This window comes from Phyllostomus hastatus, unplaced genomic scaffold, assembly GCF_019186645.2.
Source record: "Phyllostomus hastatus isolate PE091 unplaced genomic scaffold, TTU_PhHast_1.1 phas_contig_1, whole genome shotgun sequence".
NCBI lineage: Eukaryota > Metazoa > Chordata > Mammalia > Chiroptera > Phyllostomidae > Phyllostomus > Phyllostomus hastatus.
The window spans coordinates 44117481-44132446 of record NW_025333498.1 but is presented as its reverse complement, the minus strand read 5'-3'; the positions used below and the strand labels follow the sequence as shown (position 1 = coordinate 44132446).

General features: G+C 36.4%; 1 protein-coding gene across 3 annotated transcripts in view; it reads left to right on the top strand.

The window, feature by feature from the left end:
• Positions 1-14966, top strand: part of ARHGAP15 (Rho GTPase activating protein 15) — a 619068-nt gene that overhangs the window by 114967 nt on the left and 489135 nt on the right. For all 3 annotated transcript variants that reach the window (XM_045838525.1, XM_045838438.1, XM_045838608.1), the window contains one exon: positions 11168-11257. In XM_045838525.1, coding sequence (XP_045694481.1) covers positions 11168-11257 — 90 coding nt within the window. The remainder of the gene's footprint in view (positions 1-11167; positions 11258-14966) is intronic.

Below are 14966 nucleotides of genomic sequence, written 5' to 3'. Positions count from 1 at the left end.
ATATTCATCCAGATGGGTAGGAGGGGCAGAGACAGGGAGTAAGGGTGGAGAGGACATGGTGTGGTGGTGGTAAGGTGGCAGTGGCAAGAAGATGGTGGTGGCTGGAGGAATGGGCCATCCCACATTCACATGTGGCAGGTAAAAACATGGAGGGACACCTGGGGCAAACAGTCACATCCCCAGGCCACACTGCACAGACCAGGATTCCACCAGCATCAGGAAAACAAAGTCTCATAACTTCTGGCTGTAGAAAACTAGTGCTGGTTGGGGCAGCAGAAGAAACTGCTGGTCACTTAGAAGAGTTTGTTTAAAGGGCTCCCACAGGCCTAGAATATATGCAAACCCACCCACTCTGGGAACTACCACCAGGGCAACAGCTAGAGGGGTGCCAGTCGCATATGGGAAGTGGGTGAAGTGACTGGAAATGAGGCAAGCTATGAGCAAATGGTATTGTTCCCTCTCTGACCCCTCCCCCACAGACAGCACCACAAAGCAGGGAAGCATGTTTCCCACCCAGGCAAATTCATAAGGCTCCTCCCCTTACAACATAATAGAGAGTCAAAGCAGCTTTATCTAATACACAGAAACAAACACAGGGAGGCTGCTAAATTGAGCAGACAAAGAAATATGGCCCAAATGAAAGAACAGATCAAACTCCAGAAAAAAAAATAAGCAAAATGGAGACAAACAATCTATCAGAGGCAGAATTCAAAACACTGGTGATAAGAATGCTCATAGAACTCATTGAGTAAGGCAAACACATAAGGGAAGAAATGAAGGCTACACTTAGTGAAATGAAGAAAAATCCACAGGGAACCAACAGTGAAAAGCAGGGAAGCCAGGTTTCAAGTCAGCAATTTGTAACATAAGGAAGAAATAAACAGTCAACCAGTACAGAACGAAGAAACAAGAATTTTTTTTAAAGAAAGGAGAGAATAAGAAGACTCTGGGACATTTCCAAAAGTGCCAACATCTGAAACACAAGGATTCCAGAAGGAAAAGAGGAAGAACAAGAAATTGAAAACTCATTTGAAAAAATAATGAAAAAAAACTTCCCTAATTTGGTGAAGGAAATAAACATATAAGTCCAGGAAACACAGAGAGTCCCAAACAAGTTGGACCCAAAGAGAACCACACCAAGACACATCATAATTCAAACGCCAAAGATTAAAGATAAAGAGAGAATCTTAAAAGCAGCAAGAGAAAAGCAGAGAGTTACCTACAGAGGAGTTTCCATAAGACTATAAGCTCATTTCTCACAAGAAACTTTTCAGGCTAGAAGGGACTGGCAAGAAGTATTCGAAATGATGAAAAGCAGGGACCTGCAACCTAGATTACTCTATCCTGCAAAGCTATCATTTATAATGGGAGAGCAGATAAAGTGCTTCCCAGAAAAGTTAAAGCTAAAGGAGTTCATCATCACCAAATCCTTATTACATGAAATGTTAAAGGTGCTCATTTAAGAAAAAAGAGATGATCAAAACTATGAACATTAAAATGAAAACAAACTTACAACTATCAATAACTGATTCTTAAAAACAAAAACAAACTAAAGAAACAACTAGAACAGGAACAGAATCATAGGTATGGAGATCATATAGAGAGTTACCCGTGGGGAAGGAAAAGGAGAAGAATGGAGGAAAAGATGAAGGGATTAAGAAGTATAATTGTCAGGTACAAAATAGACAGGGGGTTGTTAAGAATAGTATGGGAATGGAGAAGCCAAATAACTTATATGCATGACTCGATGATGTGAACTAAGTGGTGGGGCGGGGTGGGAGATTGCTGGAGTGAAAGAGGGTACCAGGTGGAGGGGGATCAAGGGGAAAAATTGAGACAACTGTAATGGCATAATCAATAAAATATACTTAAAAACAGAGTTGCTACATCATATATCTATTGTGAGATTATGTGAGAAAATTGATGTAACATGCCTTGAACATAGCAAATATAATAAATCTTAATTATATTTATTATTGTTATTACTACATGAAGCAAATAGAGTATGGTGGTTAAGATAACAAGCTTTACAACTAGGTAGAATTTGGGATTCAAATAGCCAAATATTCCCTTAATAGCAGTAAATTTAAATTTCTTGTTTGTTTTGTTTTGTTTTTTTTTTTAACAATAATGTAAAGACTTGCCAGGTAGGAGAACGCTGCCTGCTACCCAAATACAATCTAAATTTTTTTCAGAACCACATTTCTTACCCATACCACAGTCCAAAACTGATATTCCTGGTCAGCTTTCTGCTGCATGGTGCTTCTCCAGCTTTTGGGGTTCTGCTATGTGATAGTGTCGGATGAGAGAAAAGTAAAGGGAGCATGATAAGACCTACATGCTCTTTAAAATTGTGAGTCCCAAAGTGTCCCGCATTATTTTTACTCACATTCCAGTGATGAATATGAGTCATGTGGCCATGCTGATGCAAAGCATGCTGGAAAAATGCAGAGTCTCTGTCTGGGGAGTTGCTTTGCAACAATAGCTCTAGACTCCTGAAGACGGCGCTCAGCACACATTTGGTGGAGAGCATCCATCTCTGCCACAAGGAAAATAACATTGTCTCAGCCCTGATTTTCTAGAAAACAAAGCCTAAATTAAGCATTCACACTTTATTTGGGAGGCATGAATTCAGGACACAGAGAGTGAAGTAAGGCAAAAAATGATGGGAAGTAGTGGAGGGACTGTGTTACCCTGCTGGCAACTGCTCTGCAGTGAATCTGAAAGACGCAAAGCACCACTGAGCAGGGCAGAGGAAGAAGAAGGATTTATCTGCCACGTTTCATCCTATTTCCTGTTTCCTTCTGGCTAAAGTTTACCATCCAGTCTTCACTGCCTTCATTGTGTAGACCCTGAGTACACCCTTGGATGGCTACTCAGCAAGTCAGATCTTACGCTCCATATAGAGGCATTTCATCCAAATGTGAAAGTGGTTGGGGACTCAAAAGCCTGTCTACCCCCTGGCATCCAGGAGGGAGGGCTTAGCATTCCATGAAGGTGACTGACTGGTCATCCTCAGAAAATGAGACCATATGGGTTCATTCAGAACTGGTCAGCTATGGGGACAACTGAGGTGGACTGAGTAGAGACGGGTTTAAGGAGGGATTCTGCAGGGAGCACCTAAGGTATCAAAAATGTCCCCAGGCAACTCATCTTGAAGAATTAAATAGGTTTTTATGCAATATCAATGTAAGACAATATCAACATACAACAAAACTAGACTAAATAGAAGCTATAATATTTATTCTACCAAGATTTTGATTCAGCAATAGGTGTTCATTTCTTGAAAAGGAGAGAATACTTTCTCCTTAAAACAAACAATCAGACAAACCTCAAACCCAAACACATAACATTCCCATGCCCTAAATCACTAAAATATTTGCTTTTCTGAAAATCTGGTTTTATCTGGTCTTGTTATATACTGAGAAATTTTACTGTAGAAACAATTTCAGTTATTATTAACATCATTTATATTCATAAATGTGAAACCCACATCTTAAAATCAAAATATCCTCTTCTGTCTTGACAGTGGACATACTTTAGACATTAATAAGATCAGGTATTCTTCAACACTCTTTCCTAAATCATCTTTCACAAATGAGAATTTATAAGTGAGTTTTATCCTCCTCCATTAATGACTTTCCAGAATCAAAACTGGTTATGTGCTAAAACTTAGTTTCTCTAAATAGATTTTATGTTTCATGTTTCAGACTGATAAGGACAGTCTGAATCTATATTCTGGAATAGCAATTAATCCTAAATAAAAAATGGTAGCTAATACCATGTTTCATAAAATTTGAGACTTGTCTTTGTTTTTTTAACCATATCTAGTAATAATGGCATGAGAACTCAATGATGTGTTACCCACGCACATGCCCAATCCTCAGTGTGGAAAATACCATCAGGTAAAAAGAGCATCTGGCCTTTCATATTTTCTTAATATACACGGAAAGGCCCCAATATCCCATAAAAGTTGGAAACTTAATCCCAAAGGTTTAATCTAAGCCAGAGAAAAATATATTATAAAAAGAATACTCTGTCAGCTATTATTGGGAAATGATGAAGATGCACTAAGAGAATAGTAAAAATCAGAAGTGGACAAGACCTAGGATCAATTTTTAATGACTCCACATTGTTTCAACAAAGAGGCTTTTATGTTGTATTGTCCAGAAGCAGTAACTTTTAAATAATTCTATTTAAATATTTTAAAATCAGTTTATATTCTAAGTTTACCCCCAGAAGTATGATATGCATGCTCTTAGGTTTAAATCCTTATTTAGTCAATTTTTAAAAAAGATATTTTTATAATGATGTACAATATAATCCATTGGCATCATGTAGTTCATTAGCAGACTTTTTCTTGTGTTTTATATTTTATAGCTGTAGAATTAGAAATATGTTTTCTATTAAAGGATTCTTCAATTTCAGGCTTCTTAAATAAAATCTTGATTATTTCCAAATAAATTCTATGACTTCTCTGAATAACTTATCCCAATGTTTGGTAATGCTTAAATACTAAAAATATTCCCTTACAATGAAGCCTAGTCCCTAAAGTTGTTCTTCAAGCCTAGGTCTTTCTGCTTCAGCTTTGTAAAAGTGAACTATTGATTAGGATCATTTATTAATGTAGTCCTATATCTTTTTATTTTCTTTTTCTTCATGAAGCCAATATATTTATTTGCTTGAACTTTATTCAAGCCAATCTAGCTTTTTCTGAAATAATTCTGAATTCACCCCAAGCCTCTATTATTTGCTTTGATTGTGCCATGTAAGATCACTTCCTATCTAAAATCAGTATAAGTTGAAATATTGTGCCTTTACTTCCTATCAAAAATCAGTATAAATTGAAATATTGTGCCTTTACTTCCTATGTATTTTGTAAGCTCATTTTGTAAGCTATCCTTCTGGTGTTATATTATTTAGTTTTACTTATTAATACATTAGAATAAATCTGGAAATCTTCCATTGTTACCTCCATGAAGTTCATAAATTCATTCATCAGTTAACAAATATATGTTGAGTACTTATTTTGGGCCACTTTGCTAGATTTGGGAAAAATAAAGAAGTATTACATAAGCCCAGCTTGTTCGCTGATTGTATAGTTGAAGTTAAGAAACACACCAAAAAAAAAAGAGTTTCAATGTCTAGATAACAAAAATAATAACAAAGTGTTTCAGAGTAGGGGAAATGGTGGGAAAGACTGTGTTTACGAAGGCCAAGGAGGGCCTCATGGAGATTACTTTGGAGTCACATTATGAAAACAAGCAGGACTGGCATAAATGGCAAGCAAGAAAAGTGGAAGGAAGAGAGATAAATGTGTTCCAGGTAAAAAGTTGTGCATGCACACCCATATCCCCATGTATGAAGTAGTGAAAGCCTGCTGCAGTTTGGAAACTGCCATCAGTCTAGCAGAGCCAGTGTGTAGAAGAATGGGGGAATGACAGACTGGGGAAGAGTGTTTGGGGGATTGTGAAAAGGTGCCTGTGTCCCCAACTAAGGGATTTACACATTATCCAGTAGATATAAGTTTTCCAGAAAAAACATGGCAAGATGTGTGTTTTAGAAAATAAATAGACTGGTCTCAGAGGTAACAACAAGGAGAAGAATTCAGATGAGAGGAAAGAAGAGCTCAAACGAGGTTGTGGTCACGGGATAAAGAAGATGAGACAGTTCTGGAATTCAAGCTGTGTATGTACCTTTTGGTAGCAGGTGGTAAGAGAAAGGGGATGATTAAGAAAGTGACGAAGCTGAAACCAATAAAGGGATAATTAACCAAGACAAAGAATCAAGAACAAGGGGAAAGTGACTGATAAGAAGACAGTGATTTCACTGAGGTATCTTTGCTACATCCTAATGGTACAGCATAGTGCTCAGACAAATATGTAAAATACGAGGCAGTCCCCTCGACAGTTCTGGTACTCAACTGGCACCATACATAGTTATTACAATACCATTGACTGTATTCCCCACTCTGCACTTTACATCCGCATGACTGTTTTGTAACTGCCAATTTGTACTTCTTAATCCTTTCACCTTTTCCACTGTTGGGAACCGCCCTGACTGGTATTAGAAGCTGAAACCCCCGCCTAGCTAAGGCTAAGGGAACGCCCTTGGAACCGTGAGCCGGCAAGGAGACAAAAGCTTATCTTCCTGGCAGGAATGCTGCTTCTGCTGCTTTGTTCATAACTGAACCCCCAAAAGCTTGGTCGGTTAGCCAAAGACGGGTAAGATTCCCCACGGAGGGAACAACCCAAGCCAGGCACGATCACTTTGGGAGGCCCCCCAAAAGAAGGACTTGGGGGGCTGCAGCAAAAGGGGGTGATGGACCCTCACTCCTCGGCTTTGACAAAGTCTGAGTTCTCAGCGTCCGGAAGAAAATCTCCTTATCTCTCGGTGGCCTTAGTTCCCTTGCTCCACCTAAGCCTGAAACAATGACAGGGAAGTACAGCTCGGTACTGGGAAGTGCGGATTTCCCGGGGTGATCAGGCCTAAGAAAGAACATGTAAATTACTGTGAAACCTTCTTTGTTCAAGAATGCTCTCAGTTGAATGAGAAGGGTCTTAGGAGGAAGCTAGTTTGTTCCTCAGCCTTACAGCTCTTTGACCCCCCAACTCAATAGACCGGCAGAGCTCTTTGTTTTCTATATTCCTTACTTCCCCTAATGAGTATTGTACGTTACCTGAGTTATTATGCAAAATGAGCCTAATAAAAGCAGGTATGGACGGTGGATCGGCGCGCTCCCCACTAGGGGGGGTGGCCATTTCGTCCCTACTTCCCCACAGAAACTAGTCTGTCTCTGTGCATGTTGTTATTTCTCGCGTGTTTATTGTCGAGCCATCCACAGCGTTCCGTGGTCACTGCTAGCCGGTGACCCACGCGCAACATTCCACCCAGCCCTTCAAGCCCCCCTCCCATTGGGCTACCCTCAATTTGTTCTCTATGTCTGTAAGTCTGCTTCTGTTTTGTTTGCTTGTTTATTTTGTTCTTTAGATTCCACATGCACATGAAATCATACAGTATTTGTCTTTCTCTGACTTATTTCACTTCGCATAATCCATCCACATTCTAGGTCCATCCATGCTGTTGCAAATGGCAAAGTAGTGATTTGCATTGGCTAAACTTGTACTGGGCAGGGAAGAATCTTTTCCTTTTCCTGCTGAGGTAGCGAAGTGTCACTTCAAAGATGCAAGATAGGTCCCTTCCTGTTGGGATCAGTCATGTGCTATGAGTGATATGTGTGTGAGTCCTCTCTTCTTGCCTCCTGACTCCACTTTAAATGAAGTTTCTGTTTATTAATTCTCATAGTATGTAGTTAGGAAATACAGTTTTGTCACATAAGAGGGAGCTGAGGGTCAGAGGAACCATTGAGGAGTCAACATATTGCAAGTAATGGATCAGACAGAGGCAAGTTTAAAACCCAAAAGAAGTGTGCAAACCATGAGAAATAATGAAAGCCTAGGACAGTAAACCAGGAATTACCAACACTTACATGGCAAAAGGAAGAGAATTCAGTAAGGGAAAAAACAATAAAAAGTATGAAGGGTGAAAGAAGAATTTGGAGAGAAAATGTCTGACAGCCAAGGGACAGAGGGTTTTAAGAAGGGGGCAGCAGAACATAATAGCAGAGAATTCAAGTACAGTGTTAATGGGAGAGAAGGCAGTAGGTTGTTTTTGTTGACCTTAGTGTTTAAGGTGTTTTAGATTAGCCAAGGATAGGAGTAAAAGACTGTAGTGGGTTGAGAAAAGAATGGAACAGGAGCAGAGAATGTGAATGCCAAAAACTCTGAAGAATTCTTACAATAACGGAAAGGAAAGAAACAAATGAAATATACAAAAGTGACATTATGGGGTTGATGCTTGCTTTCTTCATTTTTTATAACAAGAGAGACCCGAGTATGGTTATAGGCTAAAGCAGCAATTTTCAAGTGGTGTGACACAATAATTTTTAAAACATGTAATACCTGACTATTTAGTCAGAGGCACTCACCTCTTTTCCCTGAGATTTTCAAATAAAATAAATGACAACAGCTAATACAACAATAACTGTCCTGTGTGAGCAAATCAAAATTATATTTATTTTGTCAGAAAGGCAAAAAATATATTTTTTGGCGTGCAGCACAATTTTAGTAATTCATGTATGTGTGGCATCAGATGAAAAGGGTTGAAATCACTGGGCTAAAGGATAGAATCTATCTAGAGTAGGATATTGGGAATCTAGGTGAATGTAACTTAGAGAATGAGGAATGAGATGGGATGGCATTAGGAACTAGAAAGGACAAGCTTTGGACAGAAGGTACATTACTTCCTCTGAGGCAAAACAGGACAGGTCTGTGAGTTGCTGATGCACTTGTCTGACACTGACAGGCCAGGTTCCTTCAGTCCTCCTACATGCCACTGTCATCCCCGGCATGGGAGCTCCTCAGACAGGTGGGTCAGAGTCACAGCAGCATGTCCAGAATTCTGAGAGCCAAGAGGAAAAATGGGGAATGGAGACAGAAAGAGGAAATAGAAAATGTGAATTCTCATCTTTGGATCTAAAAAGAGTAATCAGGAATGCTGAAGTGACACTAGTCTATATAAGACAATCGGGGAAGACCTCAGGCAAAGTGACAATTAGTTGGGGTCTGAAGGATAAGAATCAGCCATGTGAGAACTGGGAGGTATTCCAGGTAAACAGGCAGTGTGAAGCCCAATGGGAAGATCAAGTTTAACAGGAAAGGAGGGAAACAACATAAATATGTCTGCATTAGAGTACAGTATGAAAGTTATATCTTTTCCTAAAATGTTACATGCTTTTAAACAAGTATGCTTATAGTGTAAAGTCAGTTTTCAAGGCCTGCACAGTAGTAAGGAGCAGACTCTGGTGTGACACTGCTCACATTTCAATCCTGGCTCCTCCTTTTCTGCCTGTATTGGTTTACCTAACCCTTCTGGCATATTTTCTTACCTGCAACATGGTAATAGTAGCAGTACATACCTCATACAGTTGTTAAAATAGTTAAATGAATTGACAGTCATACTGTTTGGCACATAAAAAATGCTTCTTATGCAAAATAATTCCATCTTTGTTTTCCATGACTGCATTCTATGGGAAAGAGAATCTCTTTTGTTACACAGTCTTAATGATTATTTTTTTCGTTCTGAGTATCCCATAATTTAATTAACTGTAGAAGAAGCAGGGTGTTTTGTAATTTCTTTTATGTCATAAATCACTCAACAATGATCATGTCCATGGTGGATATTTTGCACAATAGTGGCCACCTGAGTGACAGAGTGTGGATGAACCAGTGAAAACATTTCAATGACTGAAGCGTCTGTGAGACTCATGCTCAGCTTGATGGGTTTCTCATAGGTTACTATCAAATAACAAAAGAAAGCTATGCTATCGGTTGCTGTCCTGCCAGCTGAATTTATTCAGAAGGGAAGTTATGCTTGGCTTGTACAGTGTCTTCCCCCCCCAAAAGAGCAATGATTTTATTGAGTTCCCCCCAAAACTTTACAATTTAGTATAAAAAACCCCAGATATCTGGCTTCTTCTGAAAAATAGTCTGTCTCTTAAACTGATAGAATTAGTCATAGTGGCTATAAAACAACAATTTTGCAGATTTATTTTAACATTTTTACTATTCTGTGCTAGTTTTAGGTTTTAACCTAAAGTTTATATTGTTAAAAATTACATAAAAATATTATAAGACTTATATACTAAAATTTTATTCTATGAAAAATGGCTTGAGAAAAGTACCGAATTTATAGAAAAATCTAGAGTAGCTCAGAACATATGAAAATAGAGGAGTCATTCAAATATGGCAACATGTTCTTTAAAAATAATAGACATTTTCCAAACTAGTAAGCTTTTGTTTAATATTTGGAGTTATGAAAATTTAAAGTTATATAAGTATGACTCACTTAAACCAAATGAAAATGTGAAGAGGCAAGTATAGATGATACTCTCACTAACTGAGTATTATGAATTAAAGAAGTTAAAACAGCTTTTAAGTAACACCCACATCATGCTGTGTAAAAGGAAGCATATGCTAAAATCCACTTGGTCTACGTTAAATTTATTAAATACAAATAAACATACACTTATGTGTATAATCTTAAAAGTCTGAAAGGTGAATTTCTAAAAAAGATACACAATTGCCACTTAATAAATATTAATTAAATTTGTTATATTTTGGGCCTTATTAAGGTACAATTGACAACAAACTTGTGTAAATTTGAAGTGTATGAATTGATATACGTAGAGGGTGTGGCAAAAGTAGGTTTACAGTTCTGCATACATAAAACAGAGTTTATTCTTGCCTTGATATTTTAATTACTGTATCCATACAGGCAACTGTGAACGTACCTTTGCCCCACCCTGTATATGTTATAAAATTATCATCACATTAAGGTTAGTTAACACATCCATCACCTCACATGGCTACCTGTGTGTGCATGCCATGTGCATAACTATCTGCCATCTTAGCCACTTCCAAACAGACAGAACAGTGTCAGCTCTTGTCATCATGCTGTACCTTTGACCTCCAGAACTTACTTGTCTCACAGCTGACAGTTTGAGCCCTCTGACCAACAACTCCCTGTTTCCCCACCCATGCATGATAGCCGCTCTCTGTTTCTATGAATTCAGCCTTTTAGATTCCACATGTTTAGTACACATGAGATGATGGAGAATGCATCTTTCCCTGTCTGACTTACTTCTCTTATCACAATGCCCTTCAGGTTCATCCATGTCATCACATATGGCAAGATTTCCTTCTTTTTAATGGCAGAAAAAATTTTCGTGTGTGTGTGTGTGTGTGTGACATTTTCTTTATTCATCCATTGACAAACACTTTGGTTGTTTCAATGTCTTGACTATTGTAAATAATACTGCAAAAGATGTGAAGGTTCAGATACCTCCTTGAAATTTTTTAAAAAAGAAAAGAAATTAAAAGAAAGAAAAGAAGGCAGGCAGGCAGGGAGACAGGAAGGAAGGAAGGAAGGAAGGAAGGAAGGAAGGAAGGAAGGAAGGAAGGAAGGAAGGGAGGGAGGGAGGGAGGGAGGGAGGGAGGGGCAGGCTTAATATTATGAATATGTATAGCTGCTAACTCAAACATTTTTTCTGACATATATCACCAATGTTGTATACTTTTTAGTCTTATTTCTTTTTTTTTTTTAACAGAAAGCTGGGAACAAACCAGAAAGTGTGGATTTGTGTGGAGCACATATTGAGTGGGCCAAAGAAAAATCAAGCAGAAAGAATGTCTTTCAGGTAAGACTGTTACTTATTATCAGTTTACTCCTATTCCTTCTAAATCTGAGTGAGGTCTTGTGGGTGATCAAAACAAGACCACCTTGTGGTGATGTTTTCATGAGCATTTTCATTGGCATTGAGTTGTGCAAAAGTCATCGTGGAAAACTGACTCCTCTGTCTTGTTGAATTTTGAGTTGTTTTGTTCTTTTACTCTCATGACTGGCTGCTATATAAACAACAAATATATGTTGTGTGTTGATTAATTCTATACCTGAAAGTCATTGAATTTTGCAATGTATTTACTAACTCTTTGGGGTTCAAACCTAAAATGCCTGACTTAAATAAATTTTATGTAGACCTTCACTAATTATGATAAACTATTTACATTCATTGCCATTTCTACCACCTAGTCATAAATTATACTTACTAGTGTGATTTGTCGGTGGTGGGAGGGGGGTGCAGACACAGAGAGTTCAACAGCTAAAAAAATTGGATCTTTTTGTATTACATACCTTAATTTTGGAGAAAAATAACTGTGATTAATAATTCCAATCATGTTTCACTGAATGGAAAAATCCAGATGAATTTTTTGAAAATAAAACAAAGGAAATGGGAAAACTTAATATTTAACATCTGATGTTACTAAAATCCCTTTGGCAATTAATAACTTTAGATTATAGAGGTTTTTCTATATCTTTTCTATATTTATATGATATTTAATTCACTTTTATATTCTAAAGTAATCAATAACTTCAAATATATATTTTATGACTTATTTAGTATCCAAGGAACTTAATTATTATAATTAATATATTTATTGTCTTCTAAGATTATTTTGGGTCATGGAGAAAATTCAGCATCATAGAAATTAATATACTTGGTTTTATGGAAGTATCGGTTGGTGACATTTTCTATCTGAACTCTCACTGGAAAAAAAAACTGGTTTCTAGTTCATTCTTCATTTTTTCAGATATTAATTCAGATTTATCCAAATACTTTTGACCCTTGCTAATGAAAAGAAACACAACTTTCAACATATTTTAGAATAAATTATCTTTTTGGGTCTGGTATTATTCTGTTTAGAAATTCCTTTTGATACAATGTTTTATATCCCCCTAAAAAAGATAGAAAAAAAAGAGAAAACTAAACATAGTTGCCTAGAAATCATAAGACAAAAGTCAAAAGTGAATAAAATGTGAATTTTTAAAATCAAGAAGGACAAATACATTTTATTTTAAAGTGAGAAATTGTAGGTCAGTGATATATTCCATCTCCCATCATCTTACTGTTTTTGTTATTCTGTAAATAACAGAGTTTGGAAGTTCTAATCCTAGCCTCAGGATCAGTTCTGAACTGAGTTGTGAGAGCTGCATTGTTTAGTTTTGTTACACGTTGTGACTTCAGTGTCCTAGTCACCAATGTTTTAAAATGAAGACATGAAAATTTGACATTTAAGTAATTCTTGACAATAGAATTCTTGGAGTTGGGCTAAAGCAGCCCTTTTTAGTTCCTTCTAATCAACCTTACAAAAGTTAAATTAGATTACAAATGAGGATGATAGTCAAATATATATGATATATGTGTAGGACCACAAATATCAAAGAAAAAATGTATGTATAATTTTATATAGGTAAGAACAAAAAAAACCATAGACATTTCAGCCACCTGTATTAATGATATGTATCATCCTAATCTTTAACTGAACATGACTAACCATCTCCTGTCATATTTTTACTTGTTTTTCATATTTGTGAATATAGGTACTTAAAGAGATATTAAAAATCATTCTCACTTTCAGTAGCTTTCTGGAGGTGACAGTCTTGCCAGTTAGCTGTGTTTGTAAGGCACCTGAGCAGTTCCTGGAACCGCACTGTTCTAACATCCATTTTATCTTTTTTTTTTTTATCTTGTAAACCATTTAGTTTAGAGAAACAGAAGATGATTATAAGGATGTTGTGATTAACAAAGTTAATGAAAGATTCAAATTTCATTTCCTGCTTTGTTCTTTTTGGGGTGAATTATGTGACATTTTTTGTCATCCTTCTTATTACCTGAACACATGAGTTTAGGTAAACACATGAGCTTAATAACATGTACTAATAGGTATCTATAGATACATACTATGGGAGTAAGTCTTTTGAGAGAAACAGTATAAATAGTTTTTATAGTTCTGTTAGCAAAAAAAAAAAAAAAGCATTGGGAAGGATTTGCCAGAGAGCTGACTTGCATCAATATTTGATTAGCTACATTAGCTGGTCTAACTCTCAAATGATCAGAATAAACATGATTATACTTCAAAAACATGGTATTAAGACATTGTTGGATGTTGGAATGTGTGTGTGCAAGGGTTACATTACCTACAGAATAATGAAGTGTTTCTTCCTGTCTGAAAAAATCCATCACAGTTGATGTGCTACATCAGAAACAGCTTTAGAATCCCTAGTTTGAATTAGGCTTGATGTTCAATCTCATTCAATGAATTATAGATTACAGATAGCAAATGGCGATTGAGATTTTTGGTTCAAGAAAAAAATTGTAGAAGAGAAAAATTAGAAACAGTTTAAAATTTGAAATCTGTCTTTAAAAAGTTGATGGATTAGCAGTTATATGCTACATAATTACAGTGTCTGCAGACAAGTCAATCTTGAAATGAGTAGGAAAACAAACAAAAAATTATGTGCCTAAAATATGCTTAAAAGACTCAGATGCACATATTTGTGACAAAAGGGGAAAAAAAGAGAGAAAGATTTAATTTGTTTCATTCCTTTGTAATATGCCATTTGGACATTTGAGTTGTTCATTTCCTTTTCGTATTAAAAGCCAAATTTCCTTCATAGTCAAAGTTTTATTCAACTTTTGATGTAGATTCAATCTTATTTGATTGGTACATGCTAACATAACAGTGACAATAATAATTAAGTATTAAGACTTAGTATTCAACAACTCTCTGTAAATCACAGTGATGTTGTCTGGCTGAGTTCAAGAACATCTGTCTGTATTATTAACAGACAGTGTTTGGCTTAATTGGTACTTCTTAATAAATAATAAATTTTTTTAAATTATTAGCAACTTCTATAAAGTATATACAGACAAGTCATATTATGTAACTTAAAAAGTGTAAGCATATATAGGTACATGCACATACAGTGTATGTGTATACCTACATCGAAGAGCTTGACCTTGGGAAACAGTGACCATTTACACACACACACACACACACAGAAAGACACTTTGTCTTTATAAAAAGTTATATAAATTCTAAGTTAAATTAGTAAATATTCACTGCTGCTAACTTTTGTTTAATTGTGCATTTAGCATAATTGTCAAGGACCATCACAAGTTTGATATAGCTTGAGAAAACATTTAAAAACCTAGTGATTTGGAATGAACTGTGGTACGGATTTTCTTAGTTAACTTAAGAGCAACACTAGGTCTTCATCAGGGAAGGAATGAATAAAAAGATTTATGTTCAAATCACATGTTTTAAACATTCCCAATAAGTGCTAGTTTGCTGTTTAGTGTTTAGCTTGAAATTTAAAGCACTAAGGATTAGAAGGATTACAACATAATCTTAAGTAATCCTAAATGTCATTTATGGAGAGAGAGCTGTAATAACTAAATAAAACCATGTTAAAGGATGGCAGCATTGTCAGGCAGCATCCTCATACAAACTGCTTCTGTTACCTTCTTCCCTTCCTCGTGGACATACTGGGCTGTTACAGAGCTT